We start from the raw sequence: 27,260 nt of genomic DNA, 5'->3' as shown, positions 1-27,260 counted from the left end.
TTGGAAGCATGAAGGCTGGCAGATAAAAAGGCGGATCAGGTTCGGAGTCAGCACCCATCTCGTCTTATGATACCGAATCTTGCTAAGAAGATCGACCGGCTTGTAGCCACCCATAAGAAAGAGAATTGGCGTAAGCATTTGGAGGAGACTGATCTTATATCCAAACGGTTGTGGTCGACTTTTCGGAACCTGTCGAACCCCCAAAGGGAAAGACAAGGTCTCCATTACGTTAGAGTGACAAACTTTGAAGGATTAAAACCGTACGGGTAGTGCCTTCTGCATACAATTTGTCGAGCACCCCAAATCGCAGAAACTGCAATCAGAAGGCAAAGGCGAGTCAGCCAAGACAGCTCTCTATGGTTATCAGTTAAGAGGACACAGCCATTAACTCTGACCACCACCCAATCACTGTGAAAATTGATTTAAGGACAGATATCGTTATTCCTGAGAAAAGAACGTTTATGAACTTAGGTAAATCTAATTGGGTGTTATTTACCCCGCTAACGGAGTACGAATTTGCCACTGCCAATGTCAGTGGCAACTGGAGAGAATATCTTCAGGGATGTCTTGATGAGGGCGTGCCAAAAATGTACACCAGTGGGCGGATATTCGACATCCGTCCGAATTTCTCTATGGAAGCATCAAGATCTGATCCCAGATTCCAAGTCTCGCTAATGAGATAGACCGGCTTGTAGCCACCCAGTAGCGAGAACATTTGGAGAAGACCGATCTTGAATGCAAACGGTTGTACGAGTTTGCCGCTGCCAATGTCAGTGGCGGCTGGAGAGAATATCTTCAGGGATGTCTTGACGAGGCATGCAAAAAAATGTATACCAGAGGGTCGGATCTCCGACATCCGTCTAAATTTCTCCGTGGTCCCAGATCCCAAGTCTTGCTAAGCGAAGAAGCTAAGAAGTGGCGCAAGCATTTGAAGGAGTCTGATCTTGGATCCAAACGATTCGGAACTTCTCCGTCCCCAGATGTAAAGACAACGTCTCCATTTCGTTTGGGTTGCAAACTTTGAAGGATGAAAACCGTACGGCGAATGCCTTCTGCAAATAGTTTGTCGAGCACCGCCAGATCGCAGATCCTGCAATCAGATGACAAAGGCGTATACTCAGCCAAGACAGCCCGCTATGGTCGTCAGTTAGGGGGATACGGCCATGAACTCTTACCACCACCCATTCACTGTGAAAATTGGTTTAGGGACAGCCACCGCCACAACTTAGGTAAAGCTAATTGGTTGCTATTTACCTCGCTAACGGAGTACGAATTTGCCAATGTCAGTGGCGGCTGGAGAGAAGATCTTCAGGGATGTCTTTACGAGGACGTGCCAAAAATGTATTCGGGCGGATATTCGACATCCGTCCGAATTTTTCCATGGAACCATCAAGATCTGATCACAGATCCCAAGTCTCGCTAAGGAGCTCGGTTGGCTTGTAGTCACCCAGAAGCGAGAAAAATAACGCAAGCATTTGATGGAATCTGATCATGGATCCAAACGGTTATGGTCAAATCGGAATCTCTCGGACCCCAGACTCCGAAGGATGACAACTGTATGACAAATGACTTCTGCAGACAATTTGTCGAGTACGCAAAGATCGCTTGTCGTGCAAGGCCGCCAGAATGTTGGATGGTGCTAGTTTTCTGACCATTCCTTTAATATTTGTCTCAGCAGCCTCGAAATACCAGCTATCTGGAAAAAAGGGAAGGTTATTCCGGTTCAGAAACGAGCAAAAAGGTTTAAAAACTATATTTTCTGGTGACTTGATTGCTTGCCTAACCTTTCGTGACACTCTGTTCGTATAGAATAAAGTCTTATGAGAGATCATCCTTTTTCGATCACGCAATGAACTATCTTGTTAATATAGAATTTTTTATTAACATATTAATATTTTTTACATAAAAATATTGTCATACAAAATTAATTTAATTTGATATCTTTGTTTCTCTTTTTCCAGAATGGAGGTTCAAACCGTTAATAATCATTTGAATAATGCATTAATGTCACCATTATCAGCCACAAATCCACAAGCGCTGACAACTAGCAACACATCAGCATCGTCATCATCATCGCCACCACCTCCAGCGCAAACAACATCATCGACTGTAACAGCAGCTATGCATTTGCAAAAGGCCGCCATACACATGAATGATAGCCTTACCCAGTTAAGTCGCAGCAATAGTCCAGCCAGCTCAAATTCCGAGATTGAAAAAGAATTACAAGACCTGGATCTGAACAGTTCAATGAATAGTGGTAGCATAAGTCTGGGTGCTGAATTAAATTGCAAATCGAATGGTTCGCTTAGTGGTGCCTCATCATCATCAACACAGGGCCTTATGGGCACCGGTAATGGTGGAGTCGATAATGGCATTGGGGGAGGCGGAGAAGGCGGCGGCGGTGGCGCTGATACAGCGCCCTTAAGTTTGAAAACAACGAATGGCAGTGGTGGCGGTGGTAGTGGTACAACAACTACCACACTGGCCGCAGCTGCTGTGACAGCAGCGAATATAAAAAAACGCATTTCATCGAGTCGAACACCAACACGAAAGGCAAGACGAATAAAATTCTATCGTAACGGTGATCGTTTCTATCCTGGTATAACCATTCCAGTTTCAAATGAACGTTATAGGTAAGGAGTAAATAAATCTCTATGAGTATATAGTCACTCTAGGCAAATATCTGACCAAAATGAGTGTCAAACTTCTTTCTAAGAGCATTTTTGAAATATCTAGATGTCGTTTTAGGAAGATGCTCCAATTGTGATCTTATAGATCAAATATGAGCAAAAAATGTTTTCTGGTTTGGCTATGGTGACGACTTATTTTATAATTTTTGCCTAGTGTGACCGTACCGGCAGTGTTGCCAGAAGTAGGGGAAATTACCTTCATGTAGATTTTTTTCTAATATTTATAGTCTTGTAGGGTCGTTGGGGCACAATGTGGGTTTTTTCACTCAACTCATTTTTTTATAATTTTTACATTTTGAAGGCTCTAAAGGAGGAAATTAGAACCCAGCAAGGCTTGATCTTTAACAATATATGGTAACCAATCCACCAAACAAATGTTCCTATATAAAAAATTTTCTCAAAATTTATTTCTATAGAAAATTTTGTCAAAATTTTATTTCTATAGAAAATTTTGTTAAAATTTTATTTCTATAGAAAATTTTGTCAAAATTTTATTTCTATAGAAAATTTTGTCAAAATTGTATTTCTAGAGAAAATTTTGTCAAAATTTTATTTCTATAGAAAATTTTGTCAAAATTTTATTTCTATAGAAAATTTTGTCAAAATTTTATTTCTTCAGAAAATTTTCTCAAAATTTTATTTCTATTGAAAATTTTCTGAAAATTTTATTTCTATAGAAAATTTTGTCAAAATTTTATTTCTATAGAAAATTTTGTCAAAATTTTATTTCTATAGAAAATTTTGTCAAAATTTTATTTCTATAGAAAATTTTATTTCTTTAGAAATGTTTCTCAACATTTTATTCCATAGAAAATTTTGCCAAAATTTTATTTCTATAGAAAATTTTGTCAAAATTTTATTTCTATAGAAAATTTTGTCAAAATTTTATTTCTATAGAAAATGTTGTCAAAATTTTATTTCTATAGAAAATGTTGTCAAAATTTTATTTCTATAGAAAATTTTGTCAAAATTTTATTTCTATAGAAAATTTTGTCAAAATTTTATATCTATAGAAAATGTTATCAAAATTTTATTTCTATAGAAAATTATGTCAAAATTTTATTTCTATAGAAAATTTTGTCAAAATTTTATTTCCATAGAAAATTTTGTCAAAATTTTATTTCTATAGAAAATTTTCTCAAAATTTTATTTCTATAGAAAATTTTGTCAAACATTTTTTATAGAAACTTTTTCCATATTTTATTTTTATAGAAACTTTTTCCAAAATTTTATTTCTATAGAATATTTTGTCAAAATTTTATTTCTATAGAAAATTTTCTCAAAATTTTATTTCTATAGAAAGTGTTGTCAAAATTTTATTTCTATAGAAAATTTTGTCAAAATTTTATTTCTATAGAACATTTTGTCAAAATTTTATTTTTATAGAATTTTTTCCAAAATTTTATTTCTATAGAAAATTTTGTCAAAATTTTATTTCTATAGACAATTTTGTCAAAATTTTATTTCTATAGAAAATTTTCTCAAAATTTTATTTCTATAGAAAATTTTGTCAAAATATTATTTCTTTAGAAATTTTTCTCAAAATTTTATTTCTATTGAAAATTTTGTCAAAATTTTATTTCTATAGAAAATTTTCTCAAAATTTTATTTCTTTAGAAAATTTTGTCAATATTTTATTTCTATAGAAAATTTTGTCAAAATTTTATTTCTATAGACAATTTTGTCAAAATTGTTTATTTCTATAGACAATTTTGTCAAAATGTTGTTTCTATAGACAACTTTTTTCAAAATTTTATTTCTATAGAAAATTTTGACAAAATTTTATGTCTATAGAAAATTTTGTCAAAATTTTATTTCTATAGAAAATTTTGTCAAAATTTTATTTCTATAGAAAATTTTATTTCTGTAGACAAATTTGTCAAAATTTTATTTGTTGTTTTTGATCTCAGCTTAAAGCCATGCATTGACTAAACTACAAGTGTAGCTTAACCAACAGAGGAAAAGAAAATTTTATTTCTTTCAAAATTTTATTTCTATAGAAAATTTTGTCAAAAATTTATTTTTTAGAAATTTTTCTCAAAATGTTATTTCTATAGAAAATTTTCTCAAAATTTTATTTCTATAGAAAATTTTGTCAACATTTTATTTCTATAGAAAATGTTGCAAAATGTTATTTCTATAGAAAATGTTGTCAAAATTTTATTTCTATAGAAAATTTTGTCAAAAATTTTTTTCTATAGAAAATGTTCTCAAATTTTTTTGTAGAACATTTTGTCAACATTTTATCTCTACGAGTATATAGGAAATTGTAGGGAATTTTTTGGGGAATTTAGGAGAAAGTATGGATCTTTTTTTGTCCTTGTAGGGTAAACCGAAAATTTTCCCTGGCAACACTGCCATACCGTATTGAATTTTAACATTTGATTGTAGTTACCCCCTCGAATGTAAGACAAAAATGGTATATTGTAAAATGCTTTCCATATTTTCTTCGCAGATCATTTGAAAGCCTATTTGAAGACCTTACAAGACTTTTAGAAGAAAATGTTAAAATTCCAGGTGCTGTACGCACCATTTATACCATGTGTGGTAAAAAGGTAAGTCTCCCAAGCAATAAATCCATTTTCAAGTTAATTGTGTAATTTTCTCTTATTCTTATACCTTTCATAGATCTCGACTTTGGAAGAACTGGAAGATGGCCAAAGCTATGTGTGTTCCTGTAATAATGAGAATTTCAAAAAAGTCGAATACAATACCACATCACAGCCCTTGACAAATCTATCAATATCCAATAAAACATCAAATCGCCTATCGAAATACTATAGACCCTCATCGCCATTAAAGAATGGCTCAACAAATACCAATAACATAGGAAATGGTAGTGGTGGTGGTGGCAGCGGTGGTGGTGCTATGACAAATTCCTCTGGCCCCAATACTAATGGCAGTCCCATATTGGGAAAAATGAGTGAACGTGACAGTGTCGTGCATCCACGTATTGTTACACTCATACGAAATGGTACACGACCACGTAAATTAATGCGTCTACTTCTGAATAAACGTAACAGTCCCAGTTTTGATCATGTCCTAACGGCAATAACACAAAAAGTCAAACTCGACACTGGTTATGTGCGTAAAGTTTTTACTTTGTCTGGCATTCCGGTAACACAATTAGCTGGATTTTTTGGTAGCGAAGATGTTTTCTTTGCCTATGGCACCGAACGTGTTAACAATCCCGAAGATTTTCGTCTTGAAAACGATGAGCATAAAGCCTTACAAGCTATACGTAAAAATTTACGTACCGCCGGCACCCTATGTAAAGGTCCAAAACCAAAGATGCCTGTAAAGAGCAAAAAAACCTATGACACATCGGCATTAGATGAAGAGAAACTCTTACTAAATGAGAGTGGCATTGATGCCCAAGAATTACCAACAGTAATAAGGGAACGTTATATTTTGGGACAAATCATTGGTGATGGTAATTTTGCCATTGTACTGAAATGCAAGGATCGCCAAAGTGGTCATACTTACGCACTGAAAATCATCGATAAAAGTAAGTGCAAGGGCAAAGAGCACTACATAGATGATGAAGTTCGCGTTATGAAGAAATTATCACATCCTCACATTATTTCATTGATAATGGATGTTGATCAACAAGCCAATATGTATTTGGTGCTGGAGTATGTTGGGGGTAAGTATAATTCCCCTACCCCATGATTGAGAAATAGCCTAATACAAATTTCTTCTTACCAATTTAGGTGGTGACTTGTTTGATGCTATCACACGAGTAACCCGATTCTCTGAAGATCAATCAAGAGTAATGATAAAACATTTAGCTTCGGCTATGGCATATTTACATTCCATGAGCATTGTACATCGTGACATCAAACCCGAAAATTTATTGGTAAGTCTTGATCAAGTTTACGATATTTAATGAAATTCTAAAACATCTTTTTTGTGTTGTTTGTGTGTGTCTTTCCCCAAAACAGGTTGAACTTGATGAAAGCGGCAATGTAATCGTTTTAAAATTAGCCGATTTCGGATTGGCGTGTGAAGTCACTGAACCATTATATGCTGTATGTGGTACACCAACATATGTGGCTCCAGAAATTCTTATGGAAACTGGTTATGGTTTGAAGGTAAGCATAGAAGAAAATAAGACAAAAACCTGAATTTGATCTAGGAAGAAAACAATTATTTTGTCTGAAAGTATACAAAAGTTTTCTATAGAAATACAATTTTGACAAAATGTTCTATAGAAATATAATTTTGATAGAATGTTCTATAGAAATAAAATTTTGACAAATTTTTCTATAGAAATAATACTTTAACAACATTTTCTATAGAAATAAAATTTTGACAAATTTTTCTATAGAAATAATACTTTAACATTTTCTATTGAAATAAAATTTTGACAAAATTTTCTATAGAAATAAAATTTTGACAACATTTTCTATAGAAATAAAATTTTGACAATATTTTCTATAGAAATAAAATTTTGACACAATTTCTATAGAAATAAAATATTGAGAAAATTTTTTTATAGAAATAAAATTTTGACAATATTTTCTATAGAAATAAAATTTTGACACAATTTGCTATAGAAATAAAATTTTGACAACATTTTCTATAGAAATACAATTTTGACAAAATGTTTTATAGAAATAAAATTTTGACGAAATTTCCTATAGAAATAAAATATTGAGAAAATTTTTTTATAGAAATAAAATTTTGACAATATTTTCTATAGAAATAAAATTTTGACACAATTTGCTATAGAAATAAAATTTTGACACAATTTCTATAGAAATAAAATTTTGACAAAATTTTCTATAGACAAAATTTTCTATAGAAATACAATTTTGACAAAATGTTTTATAGAAATAAAATTTTGACGAAATTTCCTATAGAAATAAAATATTGAGAAAATTTTTTTATAGAAATAAAATTTTGAGAAAATTTTCCATAGAAATAAAATTTTGACAAAATTTCGTATAGAAATACAATTTTGACAAAATGTTTTATAGAAATAAAATTTTGACGAAATTTCCTATAGAAATAAAATATTGAGAAAATTTTTTTATAGAAATAGAATTTTGAGAAAATTTTCTATAGAAATAAAATTTTGACAAAATTTCGTATAGAAATAAAATATTGAGAAAATTTTTTATAGAAATAAAATTTTGACAAAATTTTCGATAGAAATAAAATTTTGACAAAATTTTTTATAGAAATAAAATTTTGAGAAAATTTTCTATAGAAATAAAATTTTGACAAAATTTTCTATAGAAATAAAATTTCTACAAAATTTTCTACATAAGTAAAATTTTGATAAAATGTTCTATTGAAATAAAATTTTGACAAAATTTTCTATAGAAATAAAATTTTGACAAAATTTTCTATAGAAATAAAATTTTGACAAAATTTTCTATAGATATAAAATTTTGACAAAATTTTCTATAGAAATCAAATTGTGACACAATTTTCTACAGGAATAAAATTTTAACAAAATTTTCTATAGAAATAAAATGTGACAAAATTTTCTATAGAAATAAAATTTTGACAAATTTTTCTATAGAAATAAAATTTTGACAAAATTTCCTTTAGAAATAAAATTTATATATAACATTTTGACACAAAAATAAAATTTTGACAAAATTTTCTATAGAAATAAAATTTTGACAAAATTTTCTATAGAAATAAAATTTTGACAAAATTTTCTATAGAAACAGAATTTTGAGGAAATTTTCTATAGAAATAAAATTGTGATACAATTTTCTACAGGAATAAAATTTGACAAAATTTGCTATAGAATTAAAATATTGAGAAAATTTTTTATAGAAATAAAATTTTGACAAAATTTTCTATAGAAATAAAATTTTGACAAAATTTTCTATAGAAAGAAAGTTTTGACAAAATTTTCTATAGAAATCAAAATCTGCAAAATAGGTTTTTTTGTAAGATTTTCTTAAAATTTTGGTAGATTATTTTTGTATCGCGTGGCAACCGTGCTTCAAACCCGAGTTTCGTTGGTTTCAATGTAATGCAACGATTTTTTATGATATTTAGGAAAAAACAGGTTGTTAGTGTTAAAAAAAAACAACGCCCACCGGTTTAGGAAAACAGTCCAGATTTTTAAAACCGAGAAAATCCGATTTTCAGTGTGGTGCCGTAGAAGCTTTTGACCCAGATTGACAGGTTCTCTTCATTATCGAAGGTAACAGCCTTCTTTGGGTATGACGCAGAAAATGTTGTAGTCGATAGATACAAAATACGAAGAGTACGATGGATGCCTCTTTGTTTAATTTTTGGAGTGCTGTTTTGACGAATTTCTCAACATGGAGTCTTGCGTTAACGTATCGTGTAGTACATTCTCGTCAACAGCTACTGTCGACCGGGTCATAACGTTATTACCGAGTAGGGGAAGCGAGAATGTTCACGGATTTTAGAAAATAGGAAATGAGTAATAATCTAAAGTAGCAAAAACTCGCAAAAATTCCTAAAATTTTGTCAATTAAATTTTGAATTGAGTTTAAAAAAATATTCAATTAAAACTTTAATTGATTCAACAAAAAAATCATTCACAAAAATTAGTTATACCAAAATTGAGTTATCTCTCCCAGCCAGATCTATACTAAAGGCTGTGGAAAGGTTCATTCGCCCGAACCGAAACATGTACAGTCCAGGCGTGTATAGATTTGTATCTGGCGTTTTCTTTTCAATGGCTCTATTAACCATGTTCCTTAATCTATATCTGTCCAAAAAGCTCGAAAAATAATTGTATAATTAATTATTTTTTTAATTTATTTTAATAAATTAATTTTTAATAATTAATTTTTTTAATAAAAATTAATCATAAAATTAATAATTAATTTTTTAATAAAAATTAATAGGATCAATTAATTTCGTGATTAAAGACAAAAATATATTTTTTTGGTTTGATCAACATCGTTTACCGGGAAGGGTAATCGGGACTTAATTCGTCAAGTTATTGGGGCGATTCGGTATTGAATTGATTAAGTGGACTCTTTGACCTCTCTGGGCATAAATAGGAGTTCAATAAGAGCGGACAGGATCTATTTCTCAGGCCTGGATTAGGGATTGTCTACCCTTTCAACATCGATTACTAGCAGAAAGGTAAAAAAATCTCGGGAATCGAAGAAATGTTCTCTTAGAATTTCACTCACCGAACATAAATATCAACCCTATATCCAAATTTAGATTTTTTGGTATTTTAAAAAAGTCGAAATGGGACTTTGGAACTGACTATTATTGAAAAGCCCACTTTTAACGTCTCGATAGGCCTGGAGTATGGATTGTCTACCCTTCCGACTAGAAAGGTTATAGCAACCGTTTTCTGAGATTCCCAAGAAGTGAACAAGGTCGAAGGATAAACGATCACGGGGCTCTACTACGTCGAGTTATTGGGACGGTTAGATGCTTAATTAAAGCAATGTGCCCTTAGTATATCAATAGCCGGGCATACATATCAGGCCTTTAGCCAAATTTAGATTTTTTTGTTTGAATCTTAAAAACAGGCACCTTTCGACTTTTACGACTATTGAAAAGCCCACATTTGACGTTGCCACTGTAAAAAGAGCTACAGCACACTTCGCTTTCAATCCAAATTTGCTTCTCGATTTTTTCGTTAAAATTTGATTTCGGTTATCAGGCGATGGACCAATATCAAAATATTTCACTCTATTTTTAAATAAGTACGTCGAAAATCGAATATACGATTATGATTATGACAAAAAAACTCAATTTTTGAATTTTGGCTCTTTTTTAGATGAATTAGATGGTAGCATTGCCAACCGATGAATTAGATGGTAGCATTGCCAACCGAAACGTATCAAATTAAAAGGAGGCAATGATAACAAGCAAATGCCAATTTTCGGAAATGTTTGCTCTTTTTTGTAGACCAACTATATACTTACCAGACCATCCTCGTATAATTATAGTTTCATAAGATTTAAACAGAAGCTGAATTCATCATTTTGTTATAATTCGCCATAGGTCTTTCAAATAACAAATAAAGTATGAATATGAAAATATCTCAAAATGATTTCCCTCCATCAAAATTATTGCTCCTTAAGACTCTGAAGTTTCTGATAGATAGCCTTATATTTATATTATAATTGAATCGACGACCACTCAAAAAAGCACATATCTATTGATGCTATATACATATTTTGCATAAATGTACTCAAGTTTGTCGTTTTTTTTTTTTCAATATTTCTTTTCACAGATTGATGTATGGGCTGCCGGTATAATCTTATATATACTTTTGTGCGGTTTCCCACCATTTGTCTCGCCCGACAATCAGCAGGAACCTTTGTTTGATGCAATTATCTCCGGTGTCTATGAATTTCCCAACCCCTATTGGTCCGGTATTGGTAATGGAGTGCGTGATCTTATTGCCAATATGCTACAATCCGATCCAGATGTACGTTTTACCAGCGAGGATATCCTCGATCACTATTGGACTATGGGCAATGATGATATCATCAATGAATACAGCAGCTGAATGGCATAATGGAAGAAAAGAGGTTTCTTAAGCATAACGATAACCTACACACAATGGCTGGTTCAAAACTATCTTTTGTTACATGGCAAATAAAACAAAGCAAAAACCTTATATGAAAAACAAAACAAAAAAAAACAATTCGAAGATAACCAACAAGGAAGCCTGTAGTATTTTTTTCTTTTATATGTTTTTTTAACTATTTTATTTTATCATTATTAAATTATTTTTTATTATTTTAATTTTTAATGTATTTAAAAAAAACGCTATATAAAACAAAATCATATACCTATACATATAAATATATATAGAGAAAAGCAAATTGTATTCCATTTTAATAGAAAACGAAACGAGAAATTCGAGATACATTGTTACAATCGTACCAACATCTTTCACACCCAGAAGGTATTGAACAAATTAAAAACCCGAAAATTAATTTGTAGAAATATCACAACAAAGAAAGAATGAAGAAAAATCGTAGGCATAAAAAATCATGAAATTTGTATTTTTAAATAAAACATATATAATTTTTCTATCGATATATTTCTACATCTATAATCTATCCAATATATTTAAGTATTTAATTTAAATATATATTTTTTTGATATAAAAAAAACGGAAAATATTTTTAAATCATTTTTAATTATATTTTATTTTTTATTGTTTCTTATTCAAAATGCTTAGATTTTAAATAATTATTTTATTAAAGGAAAACATAAAGAAAATCGTTATTGCATTTTTTCTTATTAGAATTTTTTAAGACAATTTTCACAAAATCGCAGTTATAGTTAAATGATTTTTTTTTTTTAATTTTTTTATAAAATTTAGCTATCGTGGTGAAGTCACAGCCATAGCTATTATCGGTAGATGTCGTTACTTTATGAAGTTACTTTTTTTCTATTCAATTGCAATGTGGAAATACAAAGTATCTTCACAATTTTAATGACGTTGGCCAATTCTATAACTCTTGAGCAATAATTTCCCATCGTGAGTGGATCCGAAATTTATTTCGGGTGGTGGGAGATTATTAATCTTATAGATACGAAATTTATTTTCCCATAATAAATAAGCAATTCTCAAATTATGGGTTAAGTTCACGGTTGCCACTGTTGGTAGACTTCTACCAAAAATTGTAGATTTTTTACTATTTGCTAGATTAATAGAATTCTTGATGTTTTGGTAGATTTTGTCAAATATTCCTCTCCAACTATGAAGTACTTCCCACATTTTCTATAACAAATAAAATTTTGACAAAATTTTCTATTAAAAATAAAATGTTGACAAAATTTTCTATTAAAAATAAAATGTTGACAAAATTTTCTAAAAAAATAAAATTTTGACAAAATTTTGTATTCAATTCTTTTTTTTTTTTTTTTGAGAAAATTTTCTATCGAAATAAAATTTTGAGAAAATTTTCTATAGAAAATTTTTGAGAAAATTTTCTATCGAAAAAAATGTTGACAAAATTTTGTATAGAAATAAAATGTTGCAAAATAAGATTTTTTGTGTTTGGTAGTTTTTTTGGTAAGGTTTTCTCCAAACTTTTATAAAAGAAAACAAATTTTTATAAAAGAAAACAAATATTTTTAATATGAACTAGAAAGGAATTTTTCAAGCTTGAGATCGTTTTTGTATTATGTACCAGAATTGCATGGTCCGACTGGACCAAAATTGGTCCAAAAAATTATTAAATTTTATGGGTTAGGTTCATTTATTGGTTGATTTTGGCCCGTTTTCGTCAAATCGGTAATTTTTCAAAAATTTAAAATGTTGACAAAATTTTCTGTGGAAATAAAATTTTGACAATATTTCTATAGAAATAAACTTTTGGCTACATTTTCTATAGAAATAGAATTTTGACAAAATTTTCTAAGAAATAAAATTTTGTCAGAATTTTCTATAAAAGTACAATTTTGACAACATTTTCCATAGAAATAAAATTTTGACAAAATTCTCTATAGAAATAAAATTTTGACAAAATTTTCTATAGAATTAAAATTTTGGCAGAATTTTCCATAGAAATAAAATTTTGACAAAATTTTCTATAAAAATAAAATGTTGACAAAAATTTTCTACAGAAATAAAATTTTCTGTAGAAATACAATTTTGACAAAATTTTCTATAGAAATAAAATTTTGACAAAATTTTCTATAGAAATAAAATGTTGAAAAAATGTTTCTATAGAAATAAAATTTGGACAAAATTTTCTGTAGAAATACAATTTTGACAAAATTTTCTGTAGAAATACAATTTTGACAAAATTTTCTGTAGAAATACAATTTTGACAAAATTTTCTGTAGAAATACAATTTTGACAAAATTTTCTATCGAAATAAAAAATAAAATTTTGGCAGAATTTTCTATAAAAGTACAATTTTGACAACATTTTCCATAGAAATAAAATTTTGACAAAATTTTCTATAGAAATAAAATGTTGACAAAATTTTTCTATAGAAATAAAATTTTGACAAAATTTTCTATAAAAATAACATTTTGAGAAAATTCTCTATAGAAATAAAATTTTGACAAAATTTTCTATAGAATTAAAATTTTGACAATATTTTCTAAGAAATAAAATTTTGGCAGAATTTTCCATAGAAATAAAATGTTGACAAAATTTTCTATAAAAATAAAATGTTGACAAAAATTTTCTATAGAAATAAAATTTTCTGTAGAAATACAATTTTGACAAAATTTTCTATCGAAATAAAAATTTTCTGTAGAAATAAAATTTTTACAAAATTTCTATAGAAATAAAATTTTGACAAAATTTTCTAAGAAATAAAAATTTGGCAGAATTTTCTATAAAAGTACAATTTTGACAACATTTTCCATAGAAATAAAATTTTGACAGTTTTCTATAGAAATAAAATGTTGACAAAATTTTTCTATAGAAATAAAATTTTGACAAAATTTTCTATAGAAATAAAATGTTGACAAAATTTTTCTTCCTAAAGAAATGAAATTTTGACAAAATTTTATACAGAAATAAAATTTTGACAAAATTTTCTATAGAAATAAAATTTTGACAAAATTTTCTGTAGAAATACAATTTTGACAAAATTTTCTATTGAAATAAAATTTTGAGAAAATTTATATAGAAATAAAATTTTGAGAAAATTTATATAGAAATAAAATTATGAGAAAATTTTCTAACGAAATAAAATTATGAGAAAATTTTCTAACGAAATAAAATTTTGAGAAAATTTTCTATAGAAATAAAATTTTGACAAAATTTTCTATCGAAATAAAATTTTGAGAAAATTTGCTATCGAAAAAAAAGTTGACAAAAATTTCTATAGAAATAAAATATTCCAAAATAAGATTCTTTGTGTTTGGTAGTTTTTTTGGTAATGTTTTCTGCAAATTTTTAGTAGATTATTTGTGGATGGAGTAGCAACCGTGGTTAGGTTAGGTGTACATCAATACAGAAATATTGCAATATGAGAATATTGCAAAGAATCCAGCGAAATTGTTGTCTCAGAGTGAAAGGGCAATGGAAACGATGTCTACAGTCACGTACGGGAGCCACCATGGTGATAATGCCGGCATTGCGTACAATGAGTCATGGATTCAATACCATGACGATTTTTTTCACAGTTTCGATCAAACACCAAAAAGTTTTTCTCAGTAATGTTGGTGACATTCCCGACTTTTAAGCAGTTCCTCTGCCACTGCCCTGTTTTCCCAAAACACAGATACTCTTCATAAGACATGATAGCAAACCTGGATCTACCAGCAGGCAGCAAGGATTGGATGGCATGGAGTTTCTAGACTGGAAAAATAGGTGTAAAAATTTAAAATTAATATTAGACCTACTACTTTTTCAACCTAACCTCTAAGCCAGACACATGGCATATGACTTAATTTTTTTATAAGAAAACAAATATTTTTAATATAAAATAGAAAGGAAATTTTCAAGCTGAGATCGTTTTTGTATTATGTATCAGAATTGCATTGAATTGCTTTATCGCTGGCAACACACTGTGCGACAATGAAACATCACCCGACAATGTGAGAGTGTTGGAAAGGGACAGAGAGAGAGAGAGAAGCAACAGTAAGCAACTAACATGACAAATGTTCTCATAACAGAGAAGAGAATGAACTACAAATCACATTTAGATATTATTGCTCACATATACATTCACATCATAAATAAGACAAAATATAGATATACAAACATACACCTTCAGAGAAAACAAGAGAGAGAAATCAGTACAATATTAGTAGCAGATGATCGTAGTGACACTACTTCATTTGTGTGTACCAGGGATGGAAAATACAATTTTTAAGAAAGTACAAAAAAGGTATTTTTTGAGCGGAAAGGTACTTTTTACAAAAATTTCACTGGAAAATTATTGTCAAGAGACTAAATTTTAAAGAAAATAAAATTTTGACAAAATTTTCTATATAAATAAAATTTTGACAAAATTTTCTATATAAATAAAATTTTGCAAAAATTTTCTATAGAAATAAAATTTTGCAAACAAATTCTGTAGAAAAAAATGTTGCAAAATTTTTTGTATAGAAATAAAATTTTGCAAAAATTTCCTATAGAAATAAAATTTTTACAAAATTTTCAATTGAAATAAAATTTTTACAACATTTTCTACCGAAATAAAAAATCGATAATATAGAATCGCATTCTTTTTTCGACTAAAACATTCTTGAAGATCAATAAAATCCTGTTTTTGACTATGTCTTTTACAAAATCGAGATTTTCTTTCCACATGAACATGTCTGTTTTGCCATATTTGTAAAAGACTATTAGCAAATAAGGTTGATAAAGACTTTCTCAAAATATTAAAATATTTTGTCAAAGATATTGTACCATAAATCTGATATCGACTCAAAAATGTCTACACAAAAGGTACTAAATCATTCGCGGGGGTACTACGGTACTGACCGGGGTGAAAAAGTATTGAAAAAGTACTATAGTACTGCAATTTCCATCCCTGGTGTGTACTATGTGGTTTGTTGTTTTTTCTCTTAAAGGTAATTTATATGTAAGTGTTCTGTGAAAGTTTGTTGTACCTATTGTAATTCCTGTTCTCCTGATACTTGTTGATATTTATTTCATAGAAAATGGTTAATGATTAAAAAAAAAAAACATTTTATCAAAAGATTTTTTTCACAAAAACTTGTCAAAAATCTATGGCGATTTTGTGAGGAATTTTAATATAAATTGGGGATTTTTGGGGACGAAGGCGTTCTAATTTGGGGACAAGAGCCAGGAAAATACTGATAACATTGTACCCTATTATATTTCCTTTTCTCCTGATACTTGTTGATATAAATTTGATAGAAAATACTTAACCCTAGCTCTGGTACTATTAACAAAAGTAATAATGTAGAAAAGATTGGTACCAAAACTGGGGTTAATCATTTATAAACATTTTTTTTATAAAATTATTATAATTAAAAATATCTATAATTTATTATTGTATACCTGTTCCCGATGAAACCATTCAACGCAATTTCAAAATATTGAAAAAAAAATTCTAGAACATAATTAAAAAGAACGATCTCAAGCTTGAAAATTCTTTTCTATTTGATACAAAAAAAAACGAATAAAACTAAATTTTTTAAAAATTTTATTATATATTTTAATTTATTATATTTAAGCATATTGTCGTATAAAAATACACATACAGGGAAAGATTAGATATTATCGTATGTAAAATGTAAAGCTACTTTAATGTAATAAATATCCGCATTTTAAATGTTACAAATTAAAAGCTATGGCCTATAGTATTACAAAAAAACAAAACCTAAAAATAATGCAAGAATGGAACAAATTATACATTACATATTTTTGATTTTTCATATTCTTATTAATAGTATCTCAAAATTTACTGTTTTTATTCGCCATTATCTATATTTACTGTACAGACATCGCAACGTTCCTGTATAAATCTCCCTGGTACACATTCATGATGATATATATGGCCACATTGAAAAGCGATAATTGCGCTTCTAGGTATTGTACCTTTACACAAAATATTTCGCCGACATTTTGGGCATACACTGTCATAGCTAATACCTATACCACGGCCTTGCTGACGTACAATCTGCGAGTGTGTATTGAAATAGTCCAAAAGCTGTATTTTATTAATATCCTGCTGGATGTTGACCTGTAAAAGATATATGAAAGTGTGTAATATAATAAATATGCAATTTCAAAAAAATGTCGCCAAACTTTTAGTTTGACTGAAACCAAGGTTGCCATTTTGGTCCGATCGGACCAAAATTCGTCCGCAAAATTATTAATTTTTAAATTTGGTCCAAATGGAATTTGGTTGATTTTGGTCCATTTTCGCCAAATCGGTATATTTTTCAAAATTTTCTATAGACAAAATTGACAAAATTTTGTGTAGAAATAAAATTTTAACAAAATATAAAATAGAAAACAAAATTTTGTAGAGAAATTAACTTTAAAAATATTTTATATAGATAAAAATTATGCAAAAATTTTGTATATGAAGAAACATTTTTAAAAAATTTACATAGAAATAAAATTTTTCGATAACTATCTATAGAAATAAATGTTTGACAAATTTTCTATAGAAATAAAATATTAACAAAATTTTCTATAGAAAAAAATGTTGGCTAAATTTTCTATAGAACTGAAAATTTGACTAAATTTCCTAAAGAAATGAAATTTTGACAAAATTTTCTTAAGAAATGAAATTTTGACAAAATTTGCTAATGAACTAAAATTTTAATAAAGTTTTATACAGAAATAAAATTTTGACAAAATTTTCTATAGAAAATAAATGTTGGCTAAATTTTCTACAGAAATAACATTTTGGCTAAATTTTCTATAGAACTGAAATTTTGACTAAATTTTCTAAAGAAATGAAATTTTGACAAAAATTGCTAATGAACTAAAATTTCAATAAAGTTTTTTACAGAAATAAAATTTTGACAAAATTTTCTATAGAAAATAAATGTTGGCTAAATTTTCTATAGAAATAAAATGAACTAAAATTTTAATAAAGTTTTTTACAGAAATAAAATTTTGACAAAATTTTCTATAGAAAATACATTTTGGCTAAATTTTCTATAGAAATAAAATTTTGTTTAAATTTTCTATAGAACTGAAATTTTGACTAAATTTTCTAAAGAAATGAAATTTTGGCAAAATTTTCTAAAGAATTGAAATTTTGACAAAAGTTGCTAATGAACTAAAATTTTTATAAAGTTTTTTTACAGAAATAAAATTTTGACAAAATTTTCTATAGAAAATAAATTTTGGCTAAATTTTCTATAGAAATAAAATTTTGTTTAAATTTTCTATAGAACTGAAATTTTGACAAAATTTTCTACAGAAATGAAATTTTCCTAAAATTTGCTAATGAACTAAAATTATAATAAAGTTTTCTACAGAAATAAAATTTTGACAAAATATTATACATAAATAAAATTTTCTATAGAAATAAAATTTTTACGACATTTTCTATAAAAATAAAATTTTGACGATATTTTCTGTAGAAGTAGAATCGTGACAAAAATTTCTATAGAAATAAAATTTTGACAAAATTTTCTATAGAAATAAAATTTTGACAAAAATTTTAACATTTAAATTATTATAATTTAATTTGGAAAAATGGTCCGCTGGTACGAATTTTAGTCCAATTTTGGAAAAATGTTGGTCCAAAATAAAAATTCATTGGGACAACGCTGACTGAAACGTTGGTGTAATATGTTTAAAGTTTCGTACTGGTGGAGGGCTTGCAATACAAATTTATAAAAAACACCTTCACCCAACAGCATCAAATCATTCAAGATCATTCGAATGTTTTTTTTTTTTGTTTTTTTTGAAGTGTCGTAACTTATATTTATTTCTTACCTGTAGTCGATAGTCCATCAATAATTTATAAAGGGATTCCCTTAGTTTTGGTATTATCTGACCCATTTTTATTTTGTTTATTAAAAACTCAGGATTTACATAACCTAAGAGAAAACAATGATAACATGATAATTACCAAAAATGCATAGAGCCTTTTGTAACGAACTTACCTATTATTCCATCCAAAAGTTTTGTTACAATATCTGGATTATCTACAGATTCATCAATTAACAAATTCCAAAGATCTGAATCGTCATGTTCTTTACAAAATTCAATTGCCATTTTTATATCGCCTATCTGAAATTAAATAATATTATGACAAATGCATACATACTATAAACTATCAAAGTATTTAGTAGCAGTAAGTACCTTATGTATAATTATATTTAGAGCTTCCACAATATTACCCATTTGTCCCAATAAATAAACCATTTCCGGATATAATAGTTGACTTTTACATATGTCTAAGGCTTCTTGAATGGGATAATGTTTTGATCTTCTTAGAAATGGTAATAGTTTTGCTCGATTATATTTTGCATATAAATTAACCAGTTTCCAATGGAATGTCCCTCGACTATCAACTTTATCCAAAGCATCTAAATACTGTAATAATAAAATTTGAAATTTCTTTTTAATAATATTCTCAAAAAAAAGTATACGGGGGACAATTTACCAAGTACAAATACTCTTCATTTGATTCTAATTGCTTGACAACAATTTCTGGTGGTATTTTATTTTTATCCAACAATATCTGGAAGGCACGCTCCTGATCCACTTGTATCAATGGCATAATCATTTTATGTATAACCCCATAGAGATCATATCGACGAATTAAATCGAACACATCCTTATTTTCTAGTCTATTGAAAAAAAAAATGAAAGTACACGCCATTAATTCATTATATTATATTTCAAATAGGATTTCTTAAAACATATAGATACCTTGCATCTACCCTACCTACAATGCATCAAATGCTCGGCTATATTAAATATTCACTATATGTCAATGCAGAAAACTTCTATAACGTGAATTTGAATTATTTTTCGGCATACCTATAATACCAATCGGTGTCTATTGCTATATTTTTGTACTCCATGAACAACAAATTCTTAAAATTTGTTTAAAATTAAAATAAAATTTGTCTGTTTTAACAGATTTTTCTGCTGTGTCTACTAGCAAAAATTCTTTGGTTGTATAAGCCAATGCACTCAGAATCTTATTTCTGGTTCCAACATATTTGACATCGACTTTCTAATATTTACTAAAGATGAACAACCTAATTTTTTAGCCAAAAGCAATGGATTTTCCCTTTTCAGCAGACTTTCCTGTTTTAATTGATTTTTCTGCTGTGTATACTAACAAAAATTCTTTTGGAGCACCAGCCAATGCACTCAGAATTTTCATATTAAGGTTTAAGAAAAGTCGACCACAGGCGTTTGAATCTGAAATCAGACTTCTCCACATTTTTGCATCACTTTTCCTGCTTATGGCTAAAGAAGCCGACGTTCTTGATGAGCCACCTAGGGTTCTTCGAATTTTCTTTCAGGATCTGTTAGCCTTAATAATGAATATTTGGACACGGATGTCATAAATCGAAAAAAATCATAGATTCATTAAATACACCAAGTGCATATGCCCTTAATGTCATATTCAATCTATGGAAAAGCAATACCCAAAATAATACCAGCACAACAGTACGCAATATTTTCGGAAGGATGGTAATTCTTTCAAAAGCGATTTGTATGTTTAAAGGCCTCAATGCAACCTAATTTAAATTCCTGCAAATGATGTTAAATCAAATTGTATACTTACTTTAAATACATTCTCAAGGCGCTTTCATATTCCTTTTTATATGAATATAGTATAGCCAGTGCTTCTAAAAGTTCATTGGCATGTTGTTTGCGAAAATTATCGTGAATTGCATTAATTACAGCAGACGAATCATATAAATTCGAAGGCCATTCTTTTATCAATGTCAAAAATCCTTTCACATCATATTTTAAAAATTCATATAGAACCATCTCATAAACATGGGGATCCAGTTTACAATCATCCGAAGTGGGCAGATAAGCGCTCACAGATCTAAGTTGATTATGTTTGACAAATTTGAAGACCTCCTCCTCCCACAGACCTTTATTCTTACCTAACACTCTTAGACATAGTTTACCCGCTGTGTCATAGTCTTTTTGTGATAATAAATGGTTAATATAAAGGCTGAAAATAAACAAAATGTATATCGTTTATGATAAACACAAAAATGAATACACAAAAAAGTATTTTAAAAATCCTACCGTGCAACAGGCAAAATATTACCACCATGGATGGATAAAATTTCCATTGCTTCCTCAAATTTTCTGCAAAAAAAAAGAAATGCATTATTTATTCATTTTGTTATGACTACAGTGTTTTTAAACAGTTTTCATATAACTAAAATTTAAAGATATGTGAATTAAAAAAAAAAAAAACAAAAGCAGTTGGCATCTCTGAAACGAGTGACTACATTTTTTTCGTTGTATCACTGTTTGGGCCTTTCAGTATTCGGATATGAGAAATTTCATTTTATTTAACAATACTATAAATTGCTGTAAGAGTCCGAACTGGTTTGAAACTTACTTCAGTACATTTTGCGATATTCTTGCATCATGCGGTTATGACCACATTTTATCTTTTAGATTTTGTTTTGCTTAAACACTATCTGCTAGGGAGATTTCGTACCACTAAGTTACTAAAGGGTGATTCTTTTGAGGTTAGGATTTTCATGCATTAGTATTTGACAGATCACGTGGGATTTCAGACATGGTGTCAAAGAGAAAGATGCTCAGTATGCTTTGACATTTCATCATGAATAGACTTACTAACGAGCAACGCTTGCAAATCATTGAATTTTATTACCAAAATCAGTGTTCGGTTCGAAATGTGTTTATCGACAAATTTTGTTCAGCGATGAGGCTCATTTCTGGTTGAATGGCTACGTAAATAAGCAAAATTGCCGCATTTGGAGTGAAGAGCAACCAGAAGCCGTTCAAGAACTGCCCATGCATCCCGAAAAATGCACTGTTTGGTGTGGTTTGTACGCTGGTGGAATCATTGGACCGTATTTTTTCAAAGATGGTGTTGGACGCAACGTTACGGTGAATGGCGATCGCTATCGTTCGATGCTAACAAACTTTTTGTTGCCAAAAATGGAAGAACTGAACTTGGTTGACATGAGGTTTCAACAAGATGGCGCTACATGCCACACAGCTCGCGATTCTATGGCCATTTGGAGGGAAAACTTCGGAGAACAATTCATCTCAAGAAATGGACCGGTAAGTTGGCCACCAAGATCATGCGATTTGACGCCTTTAGACTATTTTTTGTGGGGCTACGTCAAGTCTAAAGTCTACAGAAATAAGCCAGCAACTATTCCAGCTTTGGAAGACAACATTTCCGAAGAAATTCGGGCTATTCCGGCCGAAATGCTCGAAAAAGTTGCCCAAAATTGGACTTTCCGAATGGACCACCTAAGACGCAGCCGCGGTCAACATTTAAATGAAATTATCTTCAAAAAGTAAATGTCATGGACCAATCTAACGTTTCAAATAAAGAACCGATGAGATTTTGCAAATTTTATGCGTTTTTTTTTTTTTAAAGTTATCAAGCTCTTAACAAATCACCCTTTAAATGCAAGTCCTTAACAGTTAAACGTGACCAAGATGTATTTCTTACGAGTTGTGAAAATGTTTTCCTTTTATAAACGTTACGTTACGTAGTGTGAAGACACCTTGAATAAGCGTGAACACTGTTTATTTTATCAACTGTGCGAAACAGCTGAGTCAAGCGACTATTGTCAAGGCAATCGCCAGTCGTGTTGATGTTTGTGTGGCGAAAATATTGTTTAGTATTAGTATGAAAATGTTTGAAAAAAGTTTATGAGCCTATCTGGGATATTATGAGAGTGATAAATATGAGTTTTTTATTCATCTAACGGAATAACGAGCATTTGGAGTTTGGTAGAAGTTTCCCGAAATAATTTTCAGAAAAATAAGGAAACCCCCAACATCATGAGGCGCATGAACAATTTACTGACCCTTTTCACTTCGATGTCGGCCTTTTTCTTCGGTTGCTTCATAACATCATTGCTGACTTCAGTGGATAAATGCCCTACACAAAAAAGTGGTGTCCATAAATTGGAACCACATCCCGAACTTTTTCTTATGGTTTTAGTACTTAGCGCTCCACGATATGAAGATAAACGTAATGCAATACGTGAGACATGGGTAAAATTAGGCAAGCCTCTGTCCTTGCCCTATTATCCTGAAGAATTTATCTATTTGCCATTTTATAATCCCACGGGTCATCTAATTATGGAAGGTCCAGCCGAACAAGCTAATCGATTGCGCATTTTTACCGATTGGTTGGAAAGTATCAAGCACTCAAAGAACGATGGTCCAAAAAGGAATATTAAAGTGAAACACTTTTTTGCTATTGGTACAGAGGGTTTAGATCCCTCAGTGCGCTATCAATTGGAGAAAGAACAGAAGCAACATTTAGATCTATTACTTTTACCAAGAATTACAGATACGTATGCCAATTTGACTGAAAAGCTTATACATAGCCTGGATGCGTTGACCCATCACTATGAATTCAGTTATTTGCTTAAAGTCGATGATGACTCCTATGTGAAACTTGATTATTTACTAAATGAATTAGTATCATATGATCGAAAACTTCTGCGACGCGCTAAGGAATTTCGTAGTAATCCCTTACCAGCACTTTACTGGGGATACTTCAATGGCAGAAGTAATATTAAGACCAAAGGTCAATGGAGTGAACCAAACTATTATCTGTCCATGCGGTACAATACGTACGCCTTGGGAGGAGGTTATGTTCTCGACCGTAAATTATGTGAATACATAGCTAACAACAGTCATCATCTATCGACATATGTGAGCGAGGATGTATCAGTGGGAACTTGGTTAGCCCCATTTAGACATGTTTATCGTCATCATGATCCTCGCTTTGATACAGCATATATGGCTAGGAAATGTAAAAAATATCATATAGTCCTACATAAACGCAATGAAACACTCATGAGAGATCTATACAAAGGAAAACTATGCACATTTGAGGTGGCCAATGAGAAACAGCTACAAAGACCCATGGAATATTTCTACGATTGGCATAAGACGGCAGATAAATGCTGTGATAGTTTGGTAATTTAATAAAAGTGCCACATTTAAAGTTATTCCAGCAATACATAATAAATGTCCATTTACTAAAAAAAGCCTTAATTTAGAATGTATTAATGAAACCAAAGCGCAAATTATAGCAAATAAATAAATTAATAAATTAAATCTTAATAAGAATAATTGTTTTAGTTTCACCATTATATACTATACATATACTACATTAAAAAAATGTCAACATTTTATTTATGTAGAAACTTTTTCATTTTTAAAGAAACTGTTGTCAAATTTTTATTTCTATAGACAATTATTTAAAATTTTTATTGTTCGCTTCTCTTCAATCGTTATTTTTGTTTTTGATCTCGGCTTAAAGCCATGCATTGACTAAACTACAAGTGTAGCTTAACCAACAGAGGAAAAGTGTGCTTGTCAAATTTATTTGGACAAAGCCCTATAGACTGCAAGATGGTTGGATGTACAGCTGTTTCGGAATTACCACATTCCTCATCAGCATCCTCTACTTGCAGCAAAGCTATCAACCAATTATCAGAATAAATTCGAGTAATTCACTCAACCCAAAGTGAAATACACTTGAACCTTCCGAAAAAGGGTTTAATAGTCGGCTACTGCCTAAACAAATTTGCAAGCATATCTCTTTTCCTTTGCCAAACTCAAATCATCGATTTGTATTTAGTTGGCTGGGTTTGTTTTTGAGCGTGCACGAAGTAGCCGACTATTAAACCCTTTTTCGGTAGGTTCAAGTGTATTTCACTTTGGGTTGAGTGAATTACCCGAATTTATTCTGATAATTGGTTGAAATATATTTCTATAGAAATTTTCGAATCGAAAAATGTACTTACCTGTGGTCTATCAACCATTGAACCCGATCATCAGTATCAAATAATGTTGCTACTACAATGTCTTTTGGAGCTATAATATAATAACGATTCTCTTCATTTAGACATCCTAGTATATAGTCATTCACAGAGTATTCTTGATATCTGTAAAAATAAAAGATAATAACTTTCAAAACTTAACTTCCATTAATATTGTTTAAGAAAACATACCCTCTTAATGATAAACTATCAGTACAAAGTTCTTCGCTGCTATTCAGTTTATATTCCAAAACAGATAATACTGGTCTTAAAGCTTTACGATTTGAGTCTTTTTCTTTGGGATAGCCTAGTACAACTAATTGATTCGAGGTTAAAGGCGCTATACCACTTATATAAAACGCTGTTTGAAATGTTGAAACTGAAAAAATGGTTATATATATAACAATTCATGATTTTCTTTTTACATAATTCTTTAAGTGCTTACTTGGATCAACTATAAATCCAGGCAGAGCTTTTAACGCCGCCTCTACTATATTACGTTTACGTATGACACATATACGTATTGTATCAACCCAACCAATTAAGAGAGTATTTGAGTTAGCCCAACGAAAATTGCATCGAAAATTTTCTAAACGGGCACTGTAAAAGATGTGTTCAAAAAAAAAAAAAAAATGATATGATGTCGTTATATTTTAATAAAAACCAAACTTACTTTGGCGGTTCTTCCCATTTCATTAATCCCAAAGAGCATTTTTCATTGAAATCATAAACACGAACACCCAGACAACTTGCCCATGCAACAAATGGGCCATTCCAACATATTGAAATTACATGGCCTTCAGCAAATGAAAGTACACTGGGTTTAAGTTTCTTTAAGAAATTTTTTTCAAATAAAGTTAATTTTTCATCGCCTGTAAAAAAAATAGAAATCGTTAAAATGTATATTCGTGAAGTTCAGACAAAATGCATACAACTAAATTATAAAATTGCGTGGGTTCAGTAGAAGGCAGAAAAGTTAAACTTGACAAGTGCACATATTAGAAACAAAAACTTTTGTATAAGTGTTTTAATCTTTCAAAATTAGCATAAACCAAACTTTCATACTCACCCACAATAAATCTCTTCCCTTCGCTAACCTTTGGATCTGGATCCAATACAGCAGCCCTTATCGCATGGCCGCAAGATATTGACTGATTGTTTTCCTTACTAAATAGCCCAATTACATTTACTTTACCATCATCGGAACATGTTGCAACATATTCACCCTTGGCATCTATATCAACCTGATTAACAGCTACTTGATGTGTAAATTCTTGTTCAATGTATCTTAAATGGGAATTTACGGTGTTGCCTTGATGGTCCAATAAATATACTCGACCCAAAAAAGTGCCAAATATTAAAAACTGATAGATGTGTAGTGATGTCAGTTATTTTGGTCAAAATATAATACAATCTATTGTAAATACCTTGGAATGAATTGCGCAAGCCGTGACCACGTCTTTGTTTAGGATATCTTTCAAATCATGGGCTATCCGTTGGTATTTGAATTTTGGTTCAATTTCCTCTTCTGTACTATCGTCGGTATCCTGGAACATAGAAAATTAATGAGAAGTTTAAATGTGCATAGTATACAAATTGAGAAGGACGAGCAAAACATTTGTTAGAAGTAGTTAAATGTTGTGATGCTGGCAATTCTGAGTGGTTAGTACTATATTGGAGTATTTTCCTTATCATTCAAAGGAACATTATTAATTATCTATTTATTGGTATGAAAAGATGTTTTGTACGAAATAATTTTTTTGTAAGTTCTGAACAAGACTGTGCAGCTTAACATGTAAAGTGCTCTTAATTCAATCCATTCCACTTTGTAAACTGGTACACCCAAAAAAATAAAAAATTAACTTTGTAAACTTATCCTACTGACGCGAAAAGAAAATTTCCATCCAACCTTTATTTTTACGAGGTTTTGTAAATAACAATGAATATTTCTAAACTAAATTTTTGAAATACATACGCTAATATGCGTCTCATTCTCGGCCATAATTTTATATAAAAATCCTTTTAGATGCTCCACTAGTGTCACTTGGTGGTCTTGGTCACTCCTTTCTTTGTATTTTAGATCAGCTGGTTTTGTTTATGTAGGTCTATACAACCAAATTGAAAAACGTTCCATCGTCACTCCACACCGAATACGTCCGTCCATTACATATTGAACGGCGTCAAGTTTTTTGATGT

The 27,260-nt window shown here is 29.8% G+C and overlaps 3 protein-coding genes across 7 annotated transcripts in view; 2 read left to right on the top strand and 1 right to left on the bottom strand.

The window, feature by feature from the left end:
* The window catches only part of LOC142223414 (serine/threonine-protein kinase GA29083), a 98,642-nt gene extending 86,748 nt beyond the window's left edge, over nt 1-11,894 (top strand). For all 5 annotated transcript variants that reach the window (XM_075293308.1, XM_075293309.1, XM_075293307.1 and 2 more), the window contains 6 exons: nt 1,962-2,633; nt 5,146-5,245; nt 5,319-6,336; nt 6,404-6,549; nt 6,635-6,784; nt 10,894-11,894. In XM_075293308.1, the coding sequence (XP_075149423.1) occupies nt 1,962-2,633; nt 5,146-5,245; nt 5,319-6,336; nt 6,404-6,549; nt 6,635-6,784; nt 10,894-11,172 (2,365 nt within the window). In that variant the 3' untranslated portion in view covers nt 11,173-11,894. The remainder of the gene's footprint in view (nt 1-1,961; nt 2,634-5,145; nt 5,246-5,318; nt 6,337-6,403; nt 6,550-6,634; nt 6,785-10,893) is intronic.
* A 4,855-nt stretch (nt 11,895-16,749) lies between these two features.
* lt (vacuolar protein sorting-associated protein light) lies at nt 16,750-27,203 on the bottom strand. Its single transcript, XM_075293304.1, has 14 exons — nt 27,040-27,203; nt 26,492-26,611; nt 26,134-26,428; nt 25,738-25,936; nt 25,510-25,664; nt 25,257-25,443; nt 25,050-25,190; nt 21,313-21,375; nt 20,834-21,235; nt 19,694-19,880; nt 19,390-19,623; nt 19,191-19,317; nt 19,021-19,124; nt 16,750-17,302 (listed from the first exon to the last, which is right to left on the bottom strand). The coding sequence occupies exons 1-14, from the start codon at nt 27,064-27,066 to the stop codon at nt 17,030-17,032; spliced, it is 2,514 nt and encodes an 837-aa protein (XP_075149419.1). The 5' UTR covers nt 27,067-27,203; the 3' UTR covers nt 16,750-17,029.
* Nucleotides 22,839-24,357, top strand: beta3GalTII (beta-1,3-galactosyltransferase 6). The gene has a single exon (XM_075293305.1). The coding sequence runs from the start codon at nt 23,065-23,067 to the stop codon at nt 24,223-24,225; it is 1,161 nt and encodes a 386-aa protein (XP_075149420.1). The 5' UTR covers nt 22,839-23,064; the 3' UTR covers nt 24,226-24,357.
* Nucleotides 27,204-27,260: the final 57 nt, after the last annotated feature.

The sequence above is a fragment of the Haematobia irritans genome, chromosome 2 (genome assembly GCF_050003625.1).
Source record: "Haematobia irritans isolate KBUSLIRL chromosome 2, ASM5000362v1, whole genome shotgun sequence".
NCBI lineage: Eukaryota > Metazoa > Arthropoda > Insecta > Diptera > Muscidae > Haematobia > Haematobia irritans.
The sequence above is the reverse complement of the archived record's forward strand: the minus strand, read 5'-3'. Positions and strand labels throughout refer to the sequence as shown.